General features: G+C 36.6%; 1 protein-coding gene across 3 annotated transcripts in view; it reads left to right on the top strand.

Moving 5' to 3' along the window:
• Pawr (pro-apoptotic WT1 regulator) overlaps positions 1-9,245 on the top strand; it is a 66,560-nt gene extending 57,315 nt beyond the window's left edge. Inside the window, exons 4-7 of one of the 3 annotated variants that reach the window (XM_090328300.1) lie at positions 180-318; positions 2,334-2,438; positions 4,134-4,216; positions 9,001-9,245. In XM_090328300.1, the coding sequence (XP_090184426.1) occupies positions 180-318; positions 2,334-2,438; positions 4,134-4,216; positions 9,001-9,007 (334 nt within the window). In that variant the 3' untranslated portion in view covers positions 9,008-9,245. Of the gene's footprint in view, positions 1-179; positions 319-2,333; positions 2,439-4,133; positions 7,458-8,997 lie in introns of those variants that run through there. The other 2 variants (XM_090328299.1, XM_090328301.1) reach the window with 2 other exon arrangements.
• The last annotated feature ends 17,779 nt before the right edge of the window (positions 9,246-27,024 follow it).

Genomic DNA, 27,024 nt, shown 5'->3' with positions numbered 1-27,024 from the left:
TTTCTTTTATATTCTTTTCCTTGAATTAAAACGATGATTAGTTTGTAAATAACAAATAAGTTGTCCATTATACCAGTATATCCTTAGGAAATGTTGTTTAAGATAAAGTAGAAAATATTCCTGACATTTTCTTGTAGACTATTAGGGGGTTTATAAAATGTGTCTTTTTCTTTCCATAGTATAACTTCTCCCTCAGAAGAGGATGTCTCAAGTAGATATACCAGAACAGATAGAAGTAGATATAACAGAGATGCAAATGTTGCAGGCAATTCGGTGTCAAGTAGTACACTGGAAAAGAAAATTGAAGATCTTGAAAAGGTATGAACTATGAATTATTCAAGGTTTGTAAGATGAATGTATCATAAGGATTTTTTCAATTTAATAACATCTGTAAGAGAGAAAATAAATTGAAATTGGTAGGGGAAGTCTAGTGCTAATGGGCGGTATTAGGGTTAACTGGTATTTCCATCTGTTGTTGGTGTTTTGGCAATACTGGGAATTGACCTCAAGGCCTCATGTTTGCTAGGCAGGAACTCTACCACTTGAGCCTAGTTCTGTTTTCTGGTGGGCTGGCTTTTTTCCTTCCTTCCCTCCCTTCCTTCCTCCCTCCCTTCCTTCCTTCCTTCCTTCCTTCCTTCCTTCCTTCCTTCCTTCCTTCCTTCCTTCCTTCCTTCCTCCCCCCTCTTCTTTCTTTTTTTTTTCAAGGGCTTGGTTCCTTCTCGGGCATGTGCTTGAGCATCAGTCTTGTCATTGTTGGGATCAGAGGTGTGTACCTCCATGTCCAGCTTCCCTCCATAGAAATGGAGTCTTGTAGATTTTTCTGCTTGGTCCAGTCTCAAGCTGCAGTCCTCTCAGTCTCAAGTAGCTAGAATTATAGGCATGAACCACTGGCAGCCCGGCTATAATCCTCAGCTACTTCTTATAGCCATCCCTTGTTTACATATTTAATTCAACGTACATAGCAATTAGGTAGCATTGTTTAATGTTTTCTGCCCAGTTCTTACAAAGTTATAACTTGAGGAATAGAGCAGATCTTTATTCCTTAATGTATATTAAGGGAGTCTCATTCTGTCATCTGTTAATATGTTGAATTTTTTTGAAAAGTTTAGACGTCAGAGCTGGCAAAATGAACTGCTATGTATTATGTATAAAACTTGTATAGAAAAATATTAATGTTCATTTATTAGCTATAATATCATAGATAGTAAATTATTTGGTGAAAGAAGTATTTTACTAAACTGCTATTTTAATAAGTAGAGATGTAATTTTTGAAATTGTTTTCTTTTTATATTATAATTAATTTTAGTTCATATCTGTGCTTTAGTACTTGTTTCTACTCTGTGCATTTAAATTTAGACCTTCAGAGCACAGACAACATTTTGTCATGTTCAGGGGATTTCCTTGGAATGTGTTTCGGAATAGAGAAATTGGAATTTAATTACCAGTAGTTGTCATTAATTGATGGATTTGAATCTGAGAGCCAGTAGAAAAGAAGTGAAGTTCTAGCTAGCCAGACCTTTCCTGTTCTGCCTCCCTCTTGCAACTCTGGTGGCTGTCCGCCTCAGGCCCTGCAGGGTAATTACTATTTTGTAAAATGAATTGTTCTAAAAAAGCAAAACATAGAAACAACCCCGTGCAAGCCAAATGCTGGTGGTATAATCTTAGCTTTTCAGGTGGCTGAGATCCGATGACAGCACAGTTCAAAGCTATCCTGAGCAAGAAAGTTTGGTGAGACTCTTAACCTCCAATAAATCATAAATTACGGAACTCTGAAAGGGGAGCTGTGTTTTTAAGTGGTAGAACACTAGCCATGAACAAAGTCTCAAGGACAGCTTCCAGGCCCTTAGTTCAAGGAGGAGGCTCATGCTTATAGCCCTAGGTACTCAGGAGGCTACTCAGATATTCTGAGGACTTAAGGATGTGACTCAAGAAAGCCAGATGTGCTGGGTAGTGGCTCATACCTGTAAATCCTAGCTACTCAGGAGGCTGAGATCTGAGGATGGGCAGTTCAAACCCAGCCCAAGCACTAAAGTCCATGAGACTCTTATCTTCACTTAAGCACCAGAAAACTGGAAGTGGCACTCTGGCTCAAGGGGTAGGGTGGTAGCCTTGAGCTGAAGAGCTCAGTGACAATGCCCAGGTCCAGATTTTGAGTCCCACAACCGACAAAAAAAGAAAAAAACAAGCAAGATGTGAGCAGAAATGAGCAGAAAAGCTGAGTCAGAACACAAGGTCTCAAATACAAGCACCAGTACCAGCACAATGACAGGCTGAATGGATGGGTAGATGGGCAAGTTACTTCCCTATTAATGCTTTGTACTTGTAACTACCAGGAAGTACTAAGAGAAAGGCAAGAAAACCTAAGACTTGTGAGACTGATGCAGGATAAAGAAGAAATGATTGGAAAACTCAAAGAAGAAATTGATTTATTAAACAGAGTGAGTATTTTATGTATTTTAATTATAAGATTTCCTTTTTGCAGTGGGATGAAAGTGCATAAGTATGAAGAAATTACTTAATTTTATTTTTCAGTTCTTTTATTGATGAGAACTATATTCATAACTGTATTTCCTTTGGACAGTGACTAGTTTAACTCAATGGTTGTTCCTGGAGGGGTTGATTAATTAGTGAATTTGTTCTATTTACTTAAAAGTCTGGAGATTTAGCTGGGTGCCTATGGTTCACATCTGTGAAACCTAGCTACTCAGGAGGCTGAGATCTGAGGATCATAGTTCCAAGTCAGCCTGGGCAACCAAGTCCAGTTAACCACCAGTAAAACCAGAAATGGCACTATGGCTCGAAGTGGTAGAGTACTAGCCTTGAGCAAAAAAGCTCAGGGACAGCACCCAGGCTCTGTGTTCAAGCCCCATGACCACTACCACCACCAACAAAAAGTCTGGAGATTGAGACAGCTTCTTCACTACCAGTATAAAAAGGAGATTGGGAAAGAATTACATTAATAAAAAATTGGTGCTTTATCACTGAGAGAGATTCCAGCTGTCTTTGGGTGTATTTTCAACACATTTTCCTTGTACTATATGTATTTCTAATATTAGAGTTAGGTCCTAACCTCTACATTATTCCTTTTTGTAGCTCTTGTGTGTTTTTAGACCTAGAGTTCCTGTTCAAAGCACTAAGCCATACATAGACAATGGTGATAAGAGACACATCTCCAAATTTTGCTTTGTTACAGGATTTTATGTAAGATGGAGAACAGAAGTAAGTTTGCTTCAGGGTAGAAAAACACAGACCCACAAACCAGTCTTATCTCTTAACCACAGAAGAATTAGATGGTGGTAAAGTACTTGCATGTTTAAGACCCTGCCTCAGTAAAATCAAAAAAATAAATAAAATTAAACATCTAAACTTGTTCTAGTAAAGCTCAAAGGTTATAATTACAAGTTATAAGTGAAGACAGTGAAGCTTCTAGTTTATAATTTACTCTAGGCCATCGTCAGTCACATATGATGAGCCAGTGTTTGCATTTAGTATGTTGTCTTTCCTCTTGGTTCCATTACAAAGCATTTCTGCATTTGTGCTAGAATTTTGTTAAAGAAGTTCACCATTCTCCCCCTCCCAAAATGGAGGTTTCTCAGTGCTTCTCACTTTCCAGGAAGGCTCTCTTACCACTGGAGCATACCTCTGACCTTTTTTGTTCTGGTTAACATAAACTTGGGGGAAGGGAAATCTGGCAAGTTGCTTAATGATGGAAAATTCAGAATTTCATAATAATTTTATGGAAGATTAATAATTATACAATCCCAATTTGTGGATTGATTTTACTAGAAAAACAGAAATTTGGCAAAAAATCTTTATGATAACAATGAAAAGTCAACTAAAAGATGCTTGCTTTAGGTGGGACATATGCCATTAAAAGTTACTTTCAGAACTTCTCATTTTAAAATTAGTTGATTAAATGAGTAATCACTAAATGTGTACTTTAAAAAGTGTTTAAAAATGTACATATCTTTGGGGGCAGGGAGTTTGGCCTACTGGTAGAGTGTTTGCCTAGCATGCACGAAGACCCGGGTTCGATTCCTCGATACCACATACATAGGAAAGCTGGACATGATGCTGTGGCTCAAAAGTCCATCTTTTAAAAGTGTTGTTTTTCTTTTCTTTTTCTTTAAAAGGACCTAGATGACATAGAAGATGAAAATGAACAGCTAAAGCAGGAAAATAAAACACTTTTGAAAGTTGTTGGGCAGCTGACGAGGTAGAAGATTCAAGGCTCTTTGTGGAAAAAAATACTTTAAAACTACTGATTGAATGTTACGGTTAATGCTAATGTAACACTCCTGTGTTACAGTACCTTAAAATAACTATGTATATTTATTTTTAGAAAATGAATGGGTGTTTATTTTCAAAACTTTTCATTATTAGTTTAAAAAAATCAACCTTTTATTTCATGAATAAGCAACATCTTTCAGTTATTACAATGATAGGTAATGTTTCTTGGTTTTGTGTGGTATTTGAATAATATATGTTTTAAGTCAGTTGTTTGAATATATTTTATCTATGTTAGTGTATTTTCTCTGTAAAGGAATATACATAGTCTTTGTTTACATGAATTAACATTCTTTGGGAAAATTACCTATCAATGTCTTATTACCGATATGTGCAGCCTTTTACATGTTGAAGATTCACTCATAAAGCTATTTGTCTACTGTCATTTGTTCTTCTCTCTTGTTCTAAGTGATTTACAGTAGTAACAGAAACACTACTTTGTATAACAGTCTTTTAGAGAAAAACAATGTGTAAAAAGTCACTATGTTCTAGTTAGTTAAATACAAACTTTAAGCGAAATACTTGAATTATGCTATAGTAAGTGACAATTTACTGTTTTGTGTTTGAATATTGAAAATTTTTACATTAATTCCTAAGAAATGGTTGTAATTTTCAATATGTAATTTCTTATGTAGGTACTACTTTAGAGTTTCAAGGTTTATTACTAAATATAGGGGACTTAGAAAGTTACTCATTCTTAGGCTTCAAAATTGTGTACAATTTCCAGTGTTTGAGAAGGAAACTCATGCTTACTAGCATGTGCTAGATCAGAACCAAAGTATTTGTCCACACAAAAGGCATTTGTACATATATTAACAGAACAGTATATAAGCAGAAACAGTATCCAGATATTTTGCCTAATTTCTAAGCTGGAAAACACTGTGATACCAGTTTTGTGAGAGAATATTCCTCTATCCCAGATTTTAGGGACTTTTCTTCCTAATACTGAAAACTTAAAAATAGTTATTTTGGAGGAATTACCTTCTATTAAATAACCTTAGTACCTAGAATTGTGTCATATCATACTTTCATTTTGAGTAAGAACCCCCCTCCCTTAATATGTATTAACATGAAGAAATGTCTTTTCACAGTTGAATATCAATCAGCAGTACTGCTAGTCTTTTGTCTAGTCAGTGAACCCATTTAGGGTGACCAATTTTCTCTTTTTCCTTCACTTACCAGACTTACTGAGAAAATTAGGGAATGAGAGACAATGGGGGAAAATAGAATAAAAAATTCTAATAGGTAAATTCAGCTTTTAAATTCTAAACATCTCTGCAATCAGAAGATTAGCCAGCCATCAGAATCACTTGAGCAACTTTAAAGAGTCCCTGGCTATAGCTTTTTTTTTTTTTTTATGTTGGTCATGGGGCTCGAACTCTGGACCTGGATGCTGTCCCTGATCATTTCAGCTCAAGACTAGTGCTCTGCTCCTTGAGCCACAGCACCACTTCCAGTTTTCTGGTGGTTAATTGGAGATAAGAGTCTCACGAGCTTTCATGCCCAGGCTGGCTTTGTACCAGGGTCCTCAGATCTCAGCCTCCTGTGCTAGGATTACAGGCGTGAGCCACCAGCACCCAGCTGGCTAATAGCTCTTAAGTGGATTCACGTTGAGACCTGGACTCTAGACTTTTAAAACCTCATCTGATTCTTACTGTAATGTATATAGTTTTGAAATCAGTTGCTGTTGTGAATCTTCCATTTAAGGTCCTGGAATTGACCAGTTAGCTACCAGTATTTTCCTCCTTTAATGTAATAATTAACCTAGGGTCCCACCCTCTCACCCCAGGGTAGGTTTTGTACGTCCATATATATGTTTGCTGCTCACATGAAGTTCATTCAGTGTTAGCTCATAAAATTTGATACAGCTACAAGAATTCCTGAAGAACGGCTTCCTTCTTGGAGACTTGCGCAGCATAACCATGATCAGCTGCCCCCATTGCTGGGGTATGTGCCAGGCTCAGTCACTTCCTGAGCTGTGGGGTACTCATCTCTTCAGTCATTTTTAGGTGTGTGGCAGAAATGTCTTCATTGCTCAGATGTGTATCAACTCTGTAGATGTGAAAATGCTGGCAATATCCTACCTTAATTAAACATGTTAGTGAAAGAATTACTTTCAGTTTTGTTGAGTTTCTCTGTAGATAAAAGCACATTTTATTTCACTTTTAAAAAGTATACTAGTTATGAATGCTTCTAAAGCCTGAGATGTTTAAAATTCTTTTCCCTTTAGTTATTTTTGGGAATAGTTTTTGCTTTTTTGCTGTAATGACCCCCAGTGCAGATACAGGAACCTCACACTTTAGGCAAAGCATTTCACATGTAGTACTTCCCCACTGTGTTTATTTCTTGTAGGATTTTTACACTAATTGTGAGCGAAATGTAGGACTATTACAATTTCTCCTCTTTAAATGTATAAAGAGCCAGGTAATAGTGGCTCATACCTGTAATCCTATTTACTGGGGAGACTGAGATTGGAGGATCCAGTTTTGAAGCCCTCCCCGCATGAAAGTCCATGAGACCCTTATCTCCAGTTAACCAGCAAAAAGCTGGAAGTAGGCGTGGCACAAGTGGGAGAACCTTAGCCTTCAGGGAAAAAGCTAAGCAAGAGTGAGAAGCCTTGAATTCAAAGCCCAGTACCATAGTAATATTCATGGGCAGCAAAGATTTCTCACCAGTAAGTTATAAATTTTAAGGGAAGGTTTTAAGCAGGTAATGTAAGTACATGTGTACTGCCGTAGAAGACATAGTTATTGTTAATAAAACACATATTTGTGAAATCTTTGTCCTATTAATATTATTTCTCATAATTTCTTATAATTTGTGGCAAAATAAAGCACATCCAAAGTTCTAATGTATTTATGACATTTTCAAAATTAAATTTGTTTAAAAGGAACATAACTTAGCTTCTCCAATGCTGATAAGAGAACTACCTTAAAGTTATTATAGTCTTTATTTCATTTTTGTAGAGTTCTTTATCCTTTTATTATAGTACCACTATTTCATTGTAATACCATAAGAGGGAAGAGGGAAAGAGTTGGGGTATGTACTTGTAAATAATAGTAGATTAAGCACTGTCACACTTGTCCAAGTATATTAAAATATAGAAAATTAAGTTTTAATGAAGCACTGTATAATAGTCTTTATTTCCATAATTAAAATTTTTTAGTTGTGGTAAGGTGGAAAACCTACCTCAGTTATATGTGGTTTATCTTTTCTGGAGCAATGTGGATTTTTATAGCTAGAGATCAGGTGGTAAAGTTTTGGGTCTGCATACTTCATTGGAAACAGTGTGAGTTAGGGTACTACCAAGACTCTCGCTCAGCACCATAAGACAAAACAGTGAAGATCTTGGATTGTACAATTAATCTGATGTGTTAACCTTCACATAGATAATCTTTGGATTTTTCTTTTTCTTTTTCAGTTTTGTGATTTATGAGTTAGTAACTAGTCAGTTTCATGTAGTGCTGGCACTTATTACTAATCACTCATCATTTTGCTAATTTGTTCCAAGATTTAGGTATATATTTTTGTAATATATGAGCCAAAACACATCAGCCTTTTCTTAGAGGGAATATGTTAAATGAGAAAGAATTAGCAGCCAAGAATCAGAACTTTTTAACTTAAAATTATTAACCCCTCTCATATATCTGAATCCTAATATATAACAATAAATTTACTGTTGTAAATAGCTAGGTTTGCATTGGGAATATGCTCTCCCAAGTAAAGGACATCCTATTGATGAAAATTTTAATTCACAATACTTAATCTGAGAGCTTCTGTTATTCATTAAACTCAAACGCATAATCCTGTACAGACAATCAAGTTTGCCCATCAACCACATCAACAAAGACACCTCCCCCCATGCTGTTTGGCTTCTCTTTGATCTATAGAAGTTGGATGTTTGATTCTGAGATTAAAGACTTGAACCATTATGTAAGAAAACCTTTAGCCCACATTGTTTTGTGTTTTGCTTATCTGAATTTCCTAGCCCATTAAAATCCTGTTCTCATCCCTCTCCCCAAATCATTGTGAAAGTGTATATATAGGGGTTATATTGAATTTTTCATACCTATCTCAGCAAGTATTTTTCTAGTCATGTGGTATAGTGTTACTTGTAATATCGAAGTTTTAAATAAATGGATACAAACCAACTCTTGCTTAGCAGAGTACATTCTGCATAGTGTGTGTTAATTGTATAGAGCAAGTTTTAGCTAGCATGTTTGTCTAATCTGAACAGTTCATTCAAAGGCACTTTTCATACTAATTATCCAGCCATTGTCTTTTAGATCTAGTTAGTAGATATTGTCAAATACTGGGCAGTCCACGAGAGAACATATATATTTGAAAGTGCCCTGCCATATTATTTTTGGTAATAATGCATTTAGAAAGAAACACTAAGGAATGAAGTAAAAAGAATTGCATGTCACGTACACTATTCCAAGTCTGATTTCAAGTTAGTATTTTCATATATATTATTAATTTACTAGGGTCTTCTTAAAACATATTTAAACCTCTGCCCATCAGTTCACAAACTCGCATTCACTCCAATAATATTAAAAGTTTAGTGACAATAATTCTGAGTTTTAAGTGCTTGTATTTTGTTTTCCTTTCTGGGTATCTACTAAGATGCATATTACTTTTTTGTCTACTTGTATCTTAAAAGGACTTGGCTATACTATACAAGGTTTTTATTGTTTGTTTTTCTTTAAGAAGCAAGTAGCCATTGGTACCAGCAAAGATCATATGAAAGCTGCAGCTTGCTGTTTTGTTGAAAAATCACTAATTCAGGTAACCTAAACATGAAAAAACACTGGGATGGTTGAATACAGTATTGTACATGCAGTTCTGATCATTCCCATTGCTTAGGTTTTTATTGTGGAATATTCAACATAATATAGCTTTAATTATAATATGCTTTTCATGTAAAAAATACTCAATAAAAATTACATTTTCATTTATTTTTCAACACTGGTTATTTTTTTCGTCCCTACACTATTTTTAAGAAATGAAGCAATATACAATAATAATCTATTTGGTATATTATTTCAGAAGAAATTGTATTTAAAAGACAAACTTGTTAAGATCTGAATATATTAATGATGGGACTTCTTGATGAATGAAGAAGTGTGCTTTATATTCATCCTGGTTGCAAATCTTAATTATATTCGTGTTCTAAAACTACTAAACAATTCCTTGATTGGTGATTGCAGTTGTTATAAACTAAATCTGAACTCAATCTGAGTGGAAAGAACCAGAGATCCGTCATAGTTTTGAGACATAAGAATGTTTGAGAATGTGAAAATTTAGTATTTGTTTTTAGTAAATGGTTCATTTAATGTTTACATGGCATGTTATTTTTCATACACCTGCCCAAGCAAATTAGTCTTCTAAAATTCTGACTTTCAGTAAGACCCTATATGTCTAATAAACAACATTCTTGTCAGTACACTTGGTTAATGCCTTCCATATGTAATACATACTCTTCCAGCAAATTTACTGAAAATCTTTGCAAATTCTCATAGTCTTCATTGAAACTGGAACACTTTATCTCATACTTCATCAGATCCCTGAGGATTTTCTTTCTAAATTCACTCTGTATTTGTGCATGCATGCATGCATGTGCACTTGTATGGGAACAGCTGTAAATTACCCATATAATTTCTTAATCTCATCCTTCTAGTTACTCTTCATCTTAGCAAGAGATTGCATCTTTAAATTTATTTGTGATCAATCTTATGGAATATACATATATTTACTTGTGGTCAACTCTTAGGGAGTGTGGGAATATACATATATTTACTTGTGGTCAACTCTTAGGGAGTGTGGTGTATGGGTGTGTAATGTAAAGAGATTAGGTTGCTAGATCCTTTAAAATCCATTCATTTTTATGTCTGCAGAGATAAAGGGAAACTCGAAAATAACACTTTTCTCTTAATCCTGAATCAAATACATATTACTGTTACCAAAAAAACACCTATGACATAGTAATAAAGTTGTATCTCTATGTTACTAGAGATGCAACTTTGGGCCTTAAGCATGCTAGGCATGTGCTCTACCACTGAGCTGTGTCTTCATCTGTCAAACTTTTAAACAAAGAAGTTGAACAACATGAAAATAAATTAGTATGAGCCAGTTAAGAAAGATAGGGAGCTGGGAGTTTGGCCTAGTAGTAGAATGCTTGCCTAGCAAGCATAAAGTCCTGGGTTCGATTTCTGGAAGTGGTGCTGTGGCTCAAGTGATAGAACCCAAACCAGGGGAAAAGCCAAGGACAAGCCCTGAGTTCAAGCTCCTGACAGGTGTATGTGCGCACAAACACACACACACACACACATTCAAAAGATGGATTGAATTTTTCATACATATGAAAATTATTTGACAGCAATGTATATCTTCATCTGAACATACGCTCAGTTATTTATAGTCTTAATTACTAAATAATCTGTTGGCATCTTTGTTTAGACATACTGTAGGATCTATTAAGTCACAATCTTTCTATTAGGTTACTGTCTTGTATCCAAAGAAAATATTTACGTTCCTTTAAAATGTGAACTGTGTTCTGTGGTGGACCTAAGTCCATGATGTCAGCAGTGGACACTTAAGATTTATAGAAGCAAATTATTGAAAACAGGTTTTAGTTTGTTTTGTAATGCAAAAGTATACACAAAGGTGTAAAAAAATCCATACTGAAATACCAACAAATTCTTGGTAAGAATATGCTCATACACTACTGGGTGTGGTGGCACAAGCCTTTAATCCTAGGTGCTTAGAAGGTAGAGATGGTAAGGATCATGGTTACAAGCAAGCCTGGACAAAAGTGTTAATAGAAACTTCATCTCAACTAATCTGCACACAGTGGTGAATGTCTGTGGTCTCCACTCTGCAGGAGGCCGTAAATTGGATTATAGTCCCCAGACAAAAAGACAATACCCTACCTAAAAACCCACAGGTCCAAGGTCTTGGGGTGTGGGTGGGTAGGGAAAGGTCCTAAATACAGTGCTTGCCTAAGGCGTACAAAGTCCTGAATTTAAACCCCTGTGCAGTAAACAATATCACTAACTGAACATTTTTGCCAAACACATTATAAGTCGGAATAAGTGAACTTTTTAATGGACCAAATGAAAGAAAAGACTTCTTGTTAGGACCCTTTTAGAAGATTAGTATGCTCTAGGTGCCAGAAAGCTACTGAGTCTGGCAACAACTTAAGCTTTACTCCAACCCTGATTTTAGCGCAGCATAATAACATTTGGTTAGTAATTCAGTAGGTGTGCATGCTAGTGTGTTTGATGTATGTATTGTATTTGGTTCTTCCTGTATAATGAGCAGATCAAGATTGGTGAGTCTGGTTGACCACAAAGCTTTTTATGTGGTACTGGATGTAACATGGTAACTATTATAAATATATTTTGAGGTTTTTCTATTTGCCACATTGTTACCATTGCCCTAGGAATCTGTTAGAAATACAGAAATTCTTTGACCTTGCTCAACGCCTCCAGTTGTTTCTAACAAAGTTCTCCAGGTGATCCTAAGGCTGTCACAGATTTCAGACCCCTTCTCTGCATTTCTATTTTTTAAACAAATACCCTTTTTCCTTCTTTCAGATAGTGTATCATTATGTAAATAACATCACATGAACTTGTTTAAAACATAGCCTGCTCTTCTCCTTGTTGCTTTCATTGAGAAAGATTGTATCAGTAAGAGCCTCAGTCTGGACATTGGCAGCTTGACACGACCTCATTAGTTCCGTATTATCTCTGGAACTCAAATGGACTTCCAAATGCCAGAGACAGGAGAATGAAAACGTTGTTGTTCTCTATTACTGTTTATCCCTGTTATTGCCTGAAGGTCCTTGGTAACAATGATGCATTTTTGTCAAGTGTTCAAACTGGTTTCAAATAAATAAATGTATGTTTGGTCAAGCATAGTGTTTTTGTTTTATGTAGGGTTTTTTTTTTTGGCATATATGTAGACACTGGTGGTCATCAAATACTCTACACGTTCAAAATGCCTCTGTGAGTTCAGAATAAAAATCAGTGGTACTTCTAAACTCGTGGCTCAGTGGAGTGAATCCAGTTTGTTCTGTGTATGTGTGCCAGTACTGGTGTTTGAACTTTGGGCCTGGTAGCAAATTCATCACTTTTTATCTCAAGGCTGAGTCTCTACCACTTAAGCCACACCTCCACTTCTACCATTTTTCTAGTTATTGGAGATTAAGGATTCTCATAGATTTTGCTGCCTGGGCTGGCTTCAAAAGATGATTCTCAGATCTCAGCTTCTGAGTAGCTAGGATTATGGGCCTGAGCCACTGGCACGCAGTTTGAAATCTAATTTGCACTCCCAGTGGATAAGGATAAAGTTAGATGATTCTGCAATTTGATTTTCTTACATATATACTGTGGAAGAAACTTCAGAAGACTTTTCAATATACAGAATTATTGTAGAGGTTCTTCCCGTGTTCATTTTGTATTATTTCCCTCTTGTTATCATCTTACATTAGTATTTTGTCTTTTACAAGTAGCAAACCAATATCAATAAATTATTTGGTTCAGATTTTCTCAGGTTTTCTCTAAAACACTGTACAACACCAATCAAATCCAGCCTTGTGTGTTACACTTAGGGTCACGTCTCCTTAGACCCAAATGTGAGTGTCGGGTGTTCCCGGCTTCCATGCTTTTGACAGTTTTCAGTACTGGTCAGGAATTTCATCTTTTGATGAACTCCAGTATCATCATATCTAACAAAATCAATACTGATTCCTTAAAATCTGATTAATTGAGGTTTTTTAAGAAGCAGGATGTGAGAGATTTATTGGAGGATATTAGGAAGGAAGGAGAAAAGACTGAAAGCTGTCAGAACCCAAGGAGGATGTGGGAGGATAGTTGGCAGGATTTGTTAATCCATAGAGAGTTCTTAAAACAATTTCAGCAGGACTGGTGAAGGCCCTCAACCAAAGGTGCTTGTACCTTTAGGTCTCAATGAACCTTTTTTCTGTTCCTCTTCTGTCCATGATTGGCAAGAAGCAGGAAGATTGGCCTTAGCTGAAGATAGTAGTGAATTTAGACCATAACAACCAATACTGTCAATCAATCAATACCTACCCTGAAGTTTCCTGCTGCCACATCACCTACTTTTTTATATTCAAATTTCCCCGATACTTTGTATTGTGTGTGTGTGTGTGTGTGTGTGTGTGTGTGTGTGTGTGTGTGTGTGTGTGTGTGTGTGTGTGTGTGTGTGTAGTCCTGAGGCTTGAATTCAGGGCCTGGGTACTATCTCTTGATTTCTTGCTCAAGGCTTGCACTCTGCCCACTTGAGCCACAAATCCACTTTTTAGTGATTCATTGATATGCATTGCATGGACTTCTGGATCCTCAAATCTCAGCCCCCTAAGTCACTAGGATCACGGGTGTGACCCACCAACACCATTTTTCTATCGTCTCCTTGCAGTAGATTCAGTGTTAGCCATTATAGTTGGTTACCCAGCTTCATTCAGATAAGATTTCTTGATATTTTTGCTCAAGCTGCTGTCCTTAAACCTTCATTCTCTCTCTGCCTGTCCAAAAGAACTGGGATTAAGTGTGTCCCCCTTTCAGTTACAGAAATGGAATATTTTATTCTGGGATTCCTACATTCTAGATCTGAATGGTTATATCATTGTGGTGTCATTTAACGTGTCCTGTCACCCTTTATTTTCTACAAGTTTAAAATATAGAAAGCTTTAGATGCAGTGGGTGGTTTTGTGGTGTGTGTGTGTGTGTGTGTGTGTGTGTGTGTGTGTGTGCGCACGCGCGCGCACATGCGCGCGCACCAGTCTTGGGACTTGAACTCATTGCCTGAATACTGTCCTTGAGCTCTTTTGCTCAAGGCTAGCATTCTCCTACTTGAGCCGCTTCCAATTCTTTTGATTGATAATTAGAAATCAGAGCCTCAGACTTTCCTGCCTTTGTTGGCCTCAAATCTTGATCCCCAGATCTCAGCCTCTCCAGGAGCTAGGATAATAGATACCCAATTTGTTTGTACTTCTTACTGAATCATATTAGAAGCCAACATCTAGTTTTATATTTGTAAGCTTAGTTGCTATTAGCTTAATTACCATAATGTTCCTCACTAATCATTTAATGTGTTGTTTTTAGCAAAGATGTTACTTGGTATTGCAAAGTGAATTTTCTTTTTTCTTCTTTCTTTCTTTTTTTTTTTTTTTTTGCCAAACTTGGGGCTTGAACTCAGGATCTGGTCACTGTCCTTGGACACTTTTTTTCTCAAGGCTACCACTCTGCCACTTGAGCCATAACACCATTTCCAGCTTTTTCTGGTATGTGGTACCAAGGAATTGAACCCAGGGCTTCATGCATGGTAGGCAAGCACTCTACCACTAGGTCAAGCTTCTAGCCCGCAAAGTGAGTTTTCTAATCCTGTCATTCCATTTACTTTCATAGTTGGATTTCTTTAAAGAGGAACATTTCTTCATCAACCACTTGGTTTTCCTGAAATACAAGAAATATAAAATCATGTTGGCTCTTCTCAGTTTTATAATCATGGGCCAGAATCTTGCTTGGCAACGTTGGAAAGCAAGTCATGAATTTGTTGTATATATTTAATGCTCAATCCATTGCAGTATTTTTTTTTAATGTCCAAATTGTCTGATTGCTGACAGTTGGAACCCTTCTCAGCTGGCTCTTGTATCCTTTTGGTTATTGATAGCTTACTTGTTTTCTGGCATAAGATGTTGCCAGTCTCTTCTTGTACTTTTCCTTTTCAGGATGTGGAATCCAGAGCTATTTTCTTTTGTAGAGAATTAGAGCCTTGATAACATCTATGTTTTCAGATAACCCAGGGCAGCTGTGGTGTTCCTAACTGAAATCCCTAACATGTAAACCTTTTGCTTTTACTTAGGACTACTTAAGAAGAGGACAAAAATCTGAGGTGGTTTTTGTTTGGCTTCTGCCTTTCTGCATTTATTTTCTCACTTGTTTGTGCACTTGATGAGCAGATTTTAAATACTTCTTGATTTTTCTCTGAAAAATTAACAGCTCCTCACACATACTGGAAACCTCAAGAGCTTGAGTAAAATAGTCTAATTTTTTTTTCTGTTGGTCATGGGGTTTGAACTCTGGACCTGGTCACTGTTCCTGAGCTCTTCAGCTCAAGGCTACTGCCCTACCCCTTGATCCACAGCGCTACTTCCAATTTTCTAGTGGTTAATTGGAGATAAGAGTCTCACAGTCTTTAGTACCAGGCTGGCTTTGAACCATGATCCTCAGATCTCAGCCTCCTATGTAGCAAGGATTACAGGCATGAGCCTGTCTATTTTTTGAATAGTTAAAAACACTTTACAAAGTGAATGTGAACATATCTATATATGAAGTTAGATGTGAAAAGACATCATGGGTATTTATTGCAAATTGAATCTGTGTTTCTTCACAATATTTGAACTATAGTTGACTGGAGAATTTTACTGCAGACTAGATACCTCCTATCTATCTCGTCTTGGCTGAAGGAGGGTGGATTCAGAGGTGCCAGCCATTGGAAAGTTTTCACAGCTGGTTGTAAGCCAGTCCTGGAGAGGAGGAAGTATTGGGTGATAGCTAGAAGCAGGTTATGAAATGGACTTCTGACTCATTAAGTCACCAAGATCTGTTCAAATGCTTGGATTAGGCCCAGTTGCTAGCAGCCATTACTTAGGGACCACCTGATAATACAGGCAAGCCCTTCCTCTGCTACTATCACCACCTCTATTCAAAAAGAAAGGTTGGGCCAAGAGTTTGGCCTAGTGGTAAAGTGCTTGCCTAGCATGCAGGAAGATTCCTCAGTACCACATACTTAGAAAAAAAGGTGGAAGTGGTGCTGTGGCTCTAGTGGTAGAACACTAGCCTTGAGAAAGTTCAAGGACAGTGTTCAGACCCTGAGTTCAAGCCCCAGGACTGGTAAAAGAAATAATAAATAAAATAAAAAAGAGAGGTCTTTACTTTTGGTCGTGGAGCTTGACTTCTGGGCCTGGGTGCTGTTGTCCCTGAGATCTTCAGCTCAAGGCTCTTCCACTTGAGCCACAGCACCACTTCCAGTTTTCTGGTAGTTAATTGGAGATAAGAGTCTCACGAACTTCTGTGCCCAGGCTGGCTTTGAACTGTGATCCTCACATCTAAGCCTCCTGAGTAGACAGGATTACAGGAGTGAGCCATCAGCACCTACACAAACAACAAGAAAAAGTCTTTTTAGCTTCCAGAACAGCTGTAACCTAGAATTCTTGTATTTTGCAACTTCTATTGTTCATACGTATTTATTGTGGTGCCTACTTTTGGCTAGGATCTGTTTTATTTACTAGGAACATAACGGTGAGTGAGGCAAAGCAGAAATCCTAGCCCATACCATTCAGTTTCTCAGTGACCCAATGAAAGAGTGTTGACACAGATTAGGGAGTGGCTATTCTTCCAGGTGACCGTTGGGTCATTTCCAAAACACTCCATTAAATTTATTTATAGAGATGGTATCAACATATATTATGGGCTGCACTTTGCTTTGTGAAAATCATGTTACTAAGTCTAACATTTGGGGAAAAAAAAACCAATTATGTTCCTCATCTTGAGTAATTGAGAGTGAATGAGGATTTGGAGCACAAATTTGTTTTCAATAATTTAATTTGCGATTTGAATTTTTCTTTGGTGGATGTTGCTTTCAAGTCCTTGCTGAGGGTCATAGCCTCACATTTCTAGTACATTCTGATCATTTTTAGTATTATTCTAGATAGTGTCTGTTTTTAATTATGTGTCTTATAGTTCATAAAATTCCCAAAGCCACTCATGGTTAAATAAAACGTTTCTTGTTGTGTTTTTCTTTCCTTCTGAGCTTTGCGACTGAGGTGGAACTAAATATACTATACTTCCCACGCAATGGGTATCTGCTTACTTGAGCAATACTCCTCAGGTTGGAATCATCTTTTTACTTCTTTTGTTATTGAGTGGTCGATATTTTATTCTTTTGGTGTGATTCTTCCTTAAATATTATTTTCTTTTTTTTAAGGGGAGTTAGATTCATTTTGGAGAATTTACTTCTATTTCCTTATAAACCTTGCTTAAAAAAATACTCCTGGGGCCGGGAGTTTGGCCTAGTGGTAGAGTGCTTGCCTCGCATGCACGAAGACCTGGGTTTAATTCCTCAGTACCATATACATAGAAAAAAGCCAGAAATGGTGCTGAGGCTCAAGTGGTAGAGCTCTAGCCTTGAGAAAGTCCAAGGACAGTGCTCAGGCCCTGAGCTCAAGGCCAGGACTGGCAAAAAAAAACAAAAACAAAAATACTCCTAACAAAACAAATTGCAAATTGTTAAGAACTATTTCCCATAGGATATTTGAGAAGGTTCTCTTACTAATCTCAAGTAGATTTGCTTCTAATATTTTCTTAACTTACTTTTAAAAAGCTGATTGTCTCAACACATGGGGAAATAAAGCCGAGAGAGGTGTTTTGTTTACCTTGAGGTCATAGAATGATTTAAAAAGTTATGTATCTGCCAATAGTTGAAAATAATGCTGCAACTAAGTTTGTTTAGAAGAAAAACTAAAGTTTTCTTAAAGACCATAAAAATTATTCATTATTAATATTATTATTATTTGCCATTCCTGGGCTTGAGCTCAGAGCTTGAGCTCAGAGCCTGATCACTGTCCTTGGACTTTCTCAAGGCTAGAGCTCTAGCACTTGAGCCTCAGCACCACTTCTGGCTTTTTTTTTTCTATGTACATGGTACCAAGGAGTTGAACCCAAGCCTTCGTGCATGCTGGGCAAGCACTCTACCACTAGGCCAAATTCCTGGCCCCCCATAAAAATTATTTTTAGCATCCTAATTTTATCTATGTTCTTCCATAAAACATGATTTCAATTTAGTATTAAACGAACAACAGTTTGAAGCAATGTGTCTTTAAGTGTCAAAATCTCTCTACTCCTGTAGCAAAAGCAACTGGAGCTAATAAGGACCCTAATGAGTCACTCCCTCTGCTTTGACAAAAAGAGAATAGATGGAAATAGAATAAACACAAGCAAAGAGGAGAGAAAGTCTAGTTCCTTGAGGGACTCACATTTTTAGGACCTAGCACTTGAAGCGAGCTTAATTAGAGTAGATGAATTGGACATGGTCAGGAAAACCCAGAAAACACATTGAAATGATCAGCTATGGTAGCCCAGCTGAATGCTTCCTTTACAGCTCTCTGCACACACACACACACACACACACACACACACACACACACACACACCAGTAATGAAGGATAGCTTCTCAGCTGCAACTCCTTTTTTTTTTTTTAACATTTTTTCCATGTATTTTTTATCGTAATTAATAGAAGGGTTACATTATATTCACCAGATGGAAGGTGCATTACTTCACAAACATTGATACCTTTTCTCATGTCTTGGTCCCCATTTCTCTCCCCCCACCCCACCCCTCATCTTGTTTTCCTCCCTTCCCTATTCGATTTCAAATAAATAAGCACATATACAATATATCAGATAACAAAGTAAAATACTGTAACAATATGAAATAACCAAGGGACAGCAAAAGAGATGAGAGATAACATAATACATTAAGGACAATAATCACTCATTACATGGCTTTTGTTTCTATATCCTGGAGGTCCTTTCATTTAGCTTCATCCTATATGGCCTTATGTGTCTAGGTTTGCTCTACTGTAAATCTCTGCTAGGAGAGCCCAAGGTTTCTACTGATTATAACAAATGAGGGAAACCATTGAGCCTATGTTCCTTTGAGTCTGGCTTACTTCACTTAATATGATGTTTTCTAAGTCTTTCCATTTCCTTACAAATGGGGTGATATTCTTTCTGACAGCAGCATAGAATTCCATTGTGCATTAATACCACATCTTGTTGATCTACTCATCAACTGAGGGGCATCTGGGTTGGTTCCATATCTTCATTATGGTAAATAGTGCTGCAATGAACATTGTGCTAGTGGCTTTAGTATGTCCTTATTTCTGGACAAGTGGGTAAATGCCAAGCAGTGGAATTGCTGGGTCATAGGGGAGCTCTATGCTTAGTCTTTTGAGGAACTGCCATGCTGCTTTCCATAGTGGTTGAACAAGTTTGCACTCCCACCAACAGTGTATTAGTGATCCCTCCTGGCCACATCCCTGCCAGCATCTGTTGTTATTAGATTTCTTGATCATGGCCATTCTAACTGGTGCAGCTTCTAACTCTTGAACTCTAGCTTCAAATTAGACCTATTAGAATTGGAGTCCTGTTCTACTATTAAATAGTTGCATGACCTTTGGAAATCACTGTGAATAATGGAACAATGTGTGTAAGTGTGACTTAATGTATGCTGATAGCCCCCATTACACCAACAAACAAGTAAAGGTTATAGTGGTCATTTTTTTCTTGATACTGAAGAAACTGGCTATGCAGAAGCTTCTGGATATCTACTCTTACATTTTTGCTTTTCCTAGGAAGAATATTCTAGAAACTAATCAGAGCAATGTCAAAAAATGTTGTTGATGTATATATCACACTCCCTACAGTCAGTGGTAAATTATACGTACTCAAGAAAGTTTGAGCAAAGTTATGGATAAAGAAAAACAACTTTTAGGCTAGGAATGTGACTTAGTAGTAGAGTACTTGCCTGGGACACATGAAGCCCTGAGTTGGATTCCTCAGTACCACATAAACCACTTGAGCAAAAGAAGCTCAGAGACAGTAACCAGATCCTGAGTTCAATCCCCAGGACTGGCAAAAGAAGGAAAGAAAAAAAGAAAGACAGACAGAGAGAAAGGAAAGAGAGAGAGAAGGAAGGAAGAAAGAAAAAGAAAAGAGAAAGAAGGGGCTGGGAGTTTGGCCAAGAAAAACAACTGTTACATGGAAAGAACTCCTTGCATTAGTTTACTTGAAAGGCTCCATGTATTTCTTGATTTTATTTTTTTTATTTGCTGATCCTCATGCTCAACATAAGTCTGTTTTCCTACTGAATAAATGTTTCACATCAGTATCATGAACCAAGATAGAAACTAAATAAATGGTGAATTCGTTTGAATCAGGTGATTGGCAACAACTCAATTGTCTTCCTCTGTTTTTGTCAGTGAATCTGATTACCAGAAACCAGTATTTATGACAGTCAAGAAGAGAGAAGCATCTAAGCAATAGGTGATTATTTGCTGAACAGCCTCTGTATAACCAGAAGACATTTCTTTTGTGACTCACATTTGCACAAGACAGAGAACAATTGTACATTTGGCATTAAGAATGGTTTCTATATCATGTCAGAAAGCCACATGAACAATTAATAGAATGTAGAAACAAAACATCCTTCCTGCTGAATTGCACAAGTTTTTAAAGTAGTGTTCGTTTTATAAATTAGAAAAAGAATCTAACTCTAATATGGTTATTTGCCTGACTGTATATACCATTGAAATTAGACACACAAGCTAATTCTATCTGGTTGCATTTTCAAATATATTAGTCATTTTTAATTTTTAGATCTTTCTTATATACCACGTGCCTATATTGCAATTGGATAATATTCTCTGTGCTCTTCTCACATATAGTGAATTGACTGCTATTTTACGAAGCTTAATTTCTTTTCAAATTAACCAGTAATAGTGGGAACTATTTTCCCCACAGAAAAGGAAATGGAGCATAAAAATTAAATGTAAGAAATAGCATCTTTTAGTAAACATACTTGGGAATTTAATTTGATAGAGGTTACTAAAGGCAGTGTAGACTTAAAGAAGAAAATATATTTTTCTGAACACCTAATCATGGCCAACTAAGCCACTACAAAGAAAAAAACACAAAAATTTTAAAGGCATTTAAAAAATGTTTTCTCATTGAAAAAAAACTTTTCGGATATGACAACTCCATTTCTAAGTGAGCACTTGTGGCTGTAAACACTGGTGGCTTGCACCTGTAATCCTTGTTACTCACGAGGCTGAGATCTAAGGATTGAAGACTGCCTTGGCAAGAGAGCCAGTGAGACCCTCATCTCCAGTTACTCACCAAAAAGCTCAAGTGCTAGAGTATTAGCTTTAAACAAAAGGGAAAGTTTAGGGCCAGTACCTAAGCTCTGAGTGCAAGCCTCAGGACCTGCTTCCCCAATACAAACATCCAAAAATAAATCACTTATCTAGGCCAATATTTGTCCCATGGCCAATACAAAACTATTGGTATTATTTTCATTGTGTTTTGTCTATCCACTCTATATTTTTTCCTAATCTCTAAGGACGGTGTCAACATTTTGAACAGATTGTTTCGTGGCCAATTATTTATATTGAGATGATGATGATTTTAGTATTCTTTCCTGCTGATGGAATCTCCACATGTGTTTTTTTTCTCCTTTATTGTAACACATCTTATGCATTTTCTCATCTCTATTTTGAAACTGTGGCTAAGAAACTTTCACAAAAATAAAGATTTATTACAAATTCACTTTGTGCCCTGTATTCCTACCCAAGGCTCATAAGAAATACATCTAATTATCTCTTATCAGTCAAATTTTCCTGACTTGTTGTTTATCTAGCTGCTTTTTTTCCTTCTGACAGCTTTCTTTTTTAAATCTGTGTTATTGCTTATTAAACATACAGAAAGGGTGAGGAAGAACTGGTTCAAAAAAAGATTTAGCATAGAAATTAAAGGAAAATGATGGATAAAATACAGTTCTCAGAAAATCCTGTAGATAATAAAGAGGATGCCACAGTTGGGTCTTGTTAATAGCCAGTAGTGAATAGTCTGACCTGGCCTGGTGGGGAGACTGATCAGAGTTTTTTGGCCACTGGCTTATTGTATAACGCAGGCAAAGCAGTCTTATGTAACAGGTATAATGCCTATATAATATTGTATTCATGATCTAGAGCGATATGGGGAGAAGGAATCTAGAGAATTCAAGGAATGTGGGCATAAGCTTCTAAAGAGGGCATTAAACTCTCCTCATTTATAAGGATAGCATATGAGATGAATCTAGACATGAATGAGCATTTGCCTCTCTCTTTTCAAAATTCTTACACCACTAGAACCAGGTACTCTGTAAAATATTTATGATTAATACTTTGGTGCTGCTTTTAAATTTTAAAGAGCGATATTATGCCCATTTAATGGTGTGTAAAACTGAGATACAGAATTGAAGGGACTTGCCTAAGTTACCTCACTAAGTAAAACTAAAATAGGAACTAAAATAGTTTCCCTCATTTCCTGTTTACCTACTGACATACTTTAAAGAGTGAACATTTTTTGTTCTATTTATGGAAGTAGTAGTGTGGTATTATGTGTTTAATTTTTATTTTTAAAGCAAAACCCAAGGTTGAAGACTGAGCAGAAATCTTCAGAATTGTAAGGAAAACATTTCTATGTGTATAGCAGAAGAATTTGAATTCTTAGCACCAAGCACCCAGAAGTTAAAGGTTTAAGTTAATTTCACCTTAAATTGGGAAAAGCAGAGTCAGACATGGTCAAATAGTCTTAAGTCTCAGACTTCTTGGTCATGTCATTTCCCATATCTGCACCTACTACCTAAAATACAAACTGTTCCTGGTCATCTCTCTCCACCCCCATCTTTCTTCCTCCCTTCCTCTCCCTATTTTGTAAGAGTTAGTCTGAGGATCAAAACATTGTGGAAGTTTATCATGAGTTGTAACAATATTGACTTAACATTGCTGTAAAATCCTGTCTAGCTGTTCTTCACTCGGATAAACAAGTGATCTGATTTTATCCTTGAGAGGTTAATCTAAAGTCCAGAATTTTGGGGGTTAAAAGAATCTAACTCTAGGGGATGGGAATGTGGCTTGGTGGTAGAGTGCTTGTCTAGCATGCCTTGGGTTCAATTCCTCAGTACCACATAAACAGAAAAAGCCACAAGTGGTGCTGTGGCTCAAATGTCCCTTGAGCAAAAGAAGCTCAGGGACAGTGCCAAGGCCCTGAGTTCAAGAGCTAGGACTGGCCAAAAAGAAAAAAAAAGATCTAATTCTGATTACAAAAATCAAAAGGAAGATAGATCTCAAATTCATCTTCCAAATGACTGAAAAGTAAAAGCAGATAAATAAGGGCAAAAGTTTATGCTTACAGATGTCACAACATGCAGAAAGAATACTCAGGTGAAGTGTGAAACTGGGCGCCAGAAATGCTGTCCTCAAGTCAAGTGGAGTAAAGATTCCTGAACAGGGAGGTCTCTGCATATGGTTCAGTGAATGAATGAATGGATTTGGGGGCATCTGCTGCTTTATGGCTGCTAGTTGCCATTGGGGAAATTGATGTTTTGTATTTGAATTCCACAAGGAATATTTTATGCAAGTTATGTTTTTGGGGCCAGTTGTTTCCAAGCTTGCTTGTATTTTTTTTCACATTCTTTTATTGGCCTGCAACCTTATTCTGTGACCCTTTTCATGGTATTCTAGGAGGTCATTCATTTGGGACCCAAAGAAATCAGAAAAGTTAAACTTGATTTGGAATGAAAGACATAGGATGTGTGGTTTGGATGAGAATCAAATTAAGTAGTTTGACTAATCTTACTTTGGTTTAATCTATGTGGGAAAGAATAGAACAGTAGGGAATACAGACAAACAAAAATAGGGGAAACTATTCTTGTATAATGATAAGTAGTTTTAGTAAGGCATAGTTCTGAGGGCCAAAACTTAAATTATTTTTATTACAACTTTGTAGACAAGATTCAGGAAAGGAATTCAGATTAATTTCTCCAGTCATCCTACTTAGTGTTTATTTTTTCTAGCTTTCCCAAGCGAGAATCTCCAGGCTTCTAAAATGTGTATGCTCTACAGATAAGGCACATGACTTAACATTGGTTATGTTTTTAAAATCTTTTCAGGGCTCTGGAAATGGATAAGTCCAATTTCTGGGAAACTTTTATCAATGAGAAGCAAACAAAGTGTCTGCTGCTAAATTCATGACTAAATGATCAAAACTTAGATCTTAATTTCTCTCTCTCTCTCTCTCTCTCTCTCTCTCTCTCTCTCTCTCTCTCTCTCTCTCTCTCTCTCTCTCTCTCTCGTGTGTGTGTGTGTATTGAGGCTTGAATTCAGGGTCACACATTCCCATTTCATTTGATATGTAGTCCAATGGAGAAGAAATGTTGAGAAAGTTTATGGATATGTAGCACTAATGAGTTTCAGCTGACTTTCTTCCCTTCAGTGATTTTTGTCAGTCTGCAATGTTTTGAAGCATTAGAGATTGAATGTGGGGTGCAGGAGTTCAAGAAATCCCCTTCCAGACCTGGCTGAGAATATTTGAATTAGATAGGAAAAATGCCAGGAAGAAGCTAGAGAAATCATTGGTAAGCTGCCTGCAGTTTGGAATGCTTGAAGGATTTGTTAGCAGCATGGATCCTTGAAGGAAATTCCCTGTGAATGCCTAGTCAGTTTTTACAAAGCAGAAAGTGGCGACTAAGCATGCTTGAGTCTCTGGAATGCAGTAACTTTTGATCCCAACAATTGGATTTCCTCTCCTAGAGGCCTGTTTAGTGCACCTAATAGAACCAATTCAGTTTTCATTTAACAGAGGGAAGAGTCTTTTGTTATTTTTAACTTAGCATATTTCAATATGTGAATTAAAGGTATGAATTAAGTTCACAAAACATGAAGATACCATATAGAATTTTCCCATTTGTTGGTATAGGCTTCTGAATACCCTCTCTTTCAATTAGTTGTCTGATGCTAGTGAAGTCTTGTAGGAGCTTCTAGTAGAAGGAAATAATGCAACTTCACCTGTCCCCAGCCAATGCCTAAATGATTTAATGCAGTTCTTTATAGCATTCAGGATAATGATTCCACAATAGAAACAAACTATGCTCTGATTAATTTTCCACAAGCAAAAGTAGTTAGTGACAATCTTCTAAGAGTATAAGTGGTTTTGATTGCCACTTAAAGTGACTTATTTAATTTCTGCATATAAAATGACTATCTACTATATAGATATAGATAATATACATATAAACAAATACATACCATAGTTGTTGATTTAAAAATAAGAACATGAAATCTGAGTACCTACAGGCAGGCTCAAAAGAAATGTAGTCTCTACATGTTACAAAGATCTGCCAATGTTCAAATAAAAAAGGTACTGTCAAGTATTCTCTGATTTGAAATGAAAGCAGTTACTATTTCATTCACTTAACTCGATTTACATGACTTTTTTGTTGTTAAATTTACCAGCTCAGGAATTTCTATTGATACTGCTTATCTTAGTCATTACTAAGAAGAATATTACTAAAATAAGCCACATTTTAACTAATGATGTATTTTTAAAGGGTTTATAAATATATATGGACACATGAAGATGTCTTAAATCTTTTGGTAAGCAAAGTATTTGAAGAGCTAGCATTATAAAAATGTGCCAACAGGGTTGTTAATGTTTAGATGGTTGTTAAAGTTTAGCTTATCTGCTGTAATCACAATAATCACAGTAGAAAGGAGAAGTAAGCATTTATTCTGGATGCTATAATTCTGATTTATTCTCATGATACACTTCTCTTCTTTGCATCTTCCTGTCATATTTTTTCAAACCTTATTAGAATATTTGTTATTATAGTGTAAAAAACCATTTTATGCTTAAATAAAAACCAAAAACGTTTTGCTGATGTTTCTGTGACGCTTAAGTGGGCCTGGGGTCACTGAGTGAATTCAGTAGCATTTCTAGTCTACTTCTGCCACCTTGTGCTTTCTGAAATCCATTGCAATGATTAGCTAAGAAATAACAAGGATGTTATATTTCTTTACGAATATATTTTACTTCATGGTATTCAGGGAAGGGGAGAGGAAACATTGGCAATTACATGAAAGAGGAGCAAGAGAAAAGGAGTAGAAAAAAGGAGAGATAAGTACTATTTTACTCTAGTAGATTATCATTTAAAAAATTCATTCAAAAGCCAAGCATTTGTTCATACCTATAAGCTGTAGTTACTCAGATGGCTGAGACCTGACAACTACAGTTCAAAGCCACTTGAGGCCAATACACATGTGAGACTTGTAACTCCAATTAACTAGCAAGCAGCCTAAAGTCATGATATGGCTTAAATGTAGAGCCTTGAGCAGAAAAAGCTAAGAGCAAGAGTAGTAGGCTCTGACTTGAAGCCCCCCAAATTAAAGTAAAATAAAATGTGTGTGTATGTATGTATGTGTATATTTCTATGTGTGTATACATATATGTATCAGCATAGGTTTTTGTATGGTCAGCTGCTCTTTTTGTATTCTTGCCTGTATAAAAACCTCAGAAATCGACTTGTGCCTGGAAAGCAACTAGGTAGCATTTAAAACATATTTTGTAAAGTTAAATGGCCTGATGTGTTTACCGGAACTTCCCCCGCTCTTCTACTTTATCATTCCAGACAACATTCCATTTGTTCAGAGTCTCAAACTATTTCTATGGTCTACTGCGTTGGAGTTATGCTGTGTTCTAGCAAGGAGGGCCTTTACCGTAGGAACTTTGGCCTCCCAGCTTGACAAGCTTGGTTTGATGGTTTGTCTGAGACACTCTTAGACTTTTTTTTTTTTACAATAACGAATTAATTTAAATACATTTGACTTCAAAATGATACTTAAGGACTGACAGAGACAACATGTTATTTTTAGGATGATAGTGCAATGATCTTTCCTAGCCTTCTAAAAATACAGGCCAGGGGTAAGTTCTTATATATAAATACATATAATCATAGAAGGCTCAGCACAAATCTATGGTGTGTATTCCCTTCCTCACATGACATTTTGAGGAGCATGACACCAGAGATGAAACTTGCAAATGTCAGGGTACCGTG

Source organism: Megascapheus bottae, chromosome 2, assembly GCF_031878675.1.
Source record: "Megascapheus bottae isolate mThoBot1 chromosome 2, mThoBot2.hap1, whole genome shotgun sequence".
NCBI lineage: Eukaryota > Metazoa > Chordata > Mammalia > Rodentia > Geomyidae > Megascapheus > Megascapheus bottae.
This window is presented reverse-complemented; position numbering and strand designations above follow the sequence as displayed.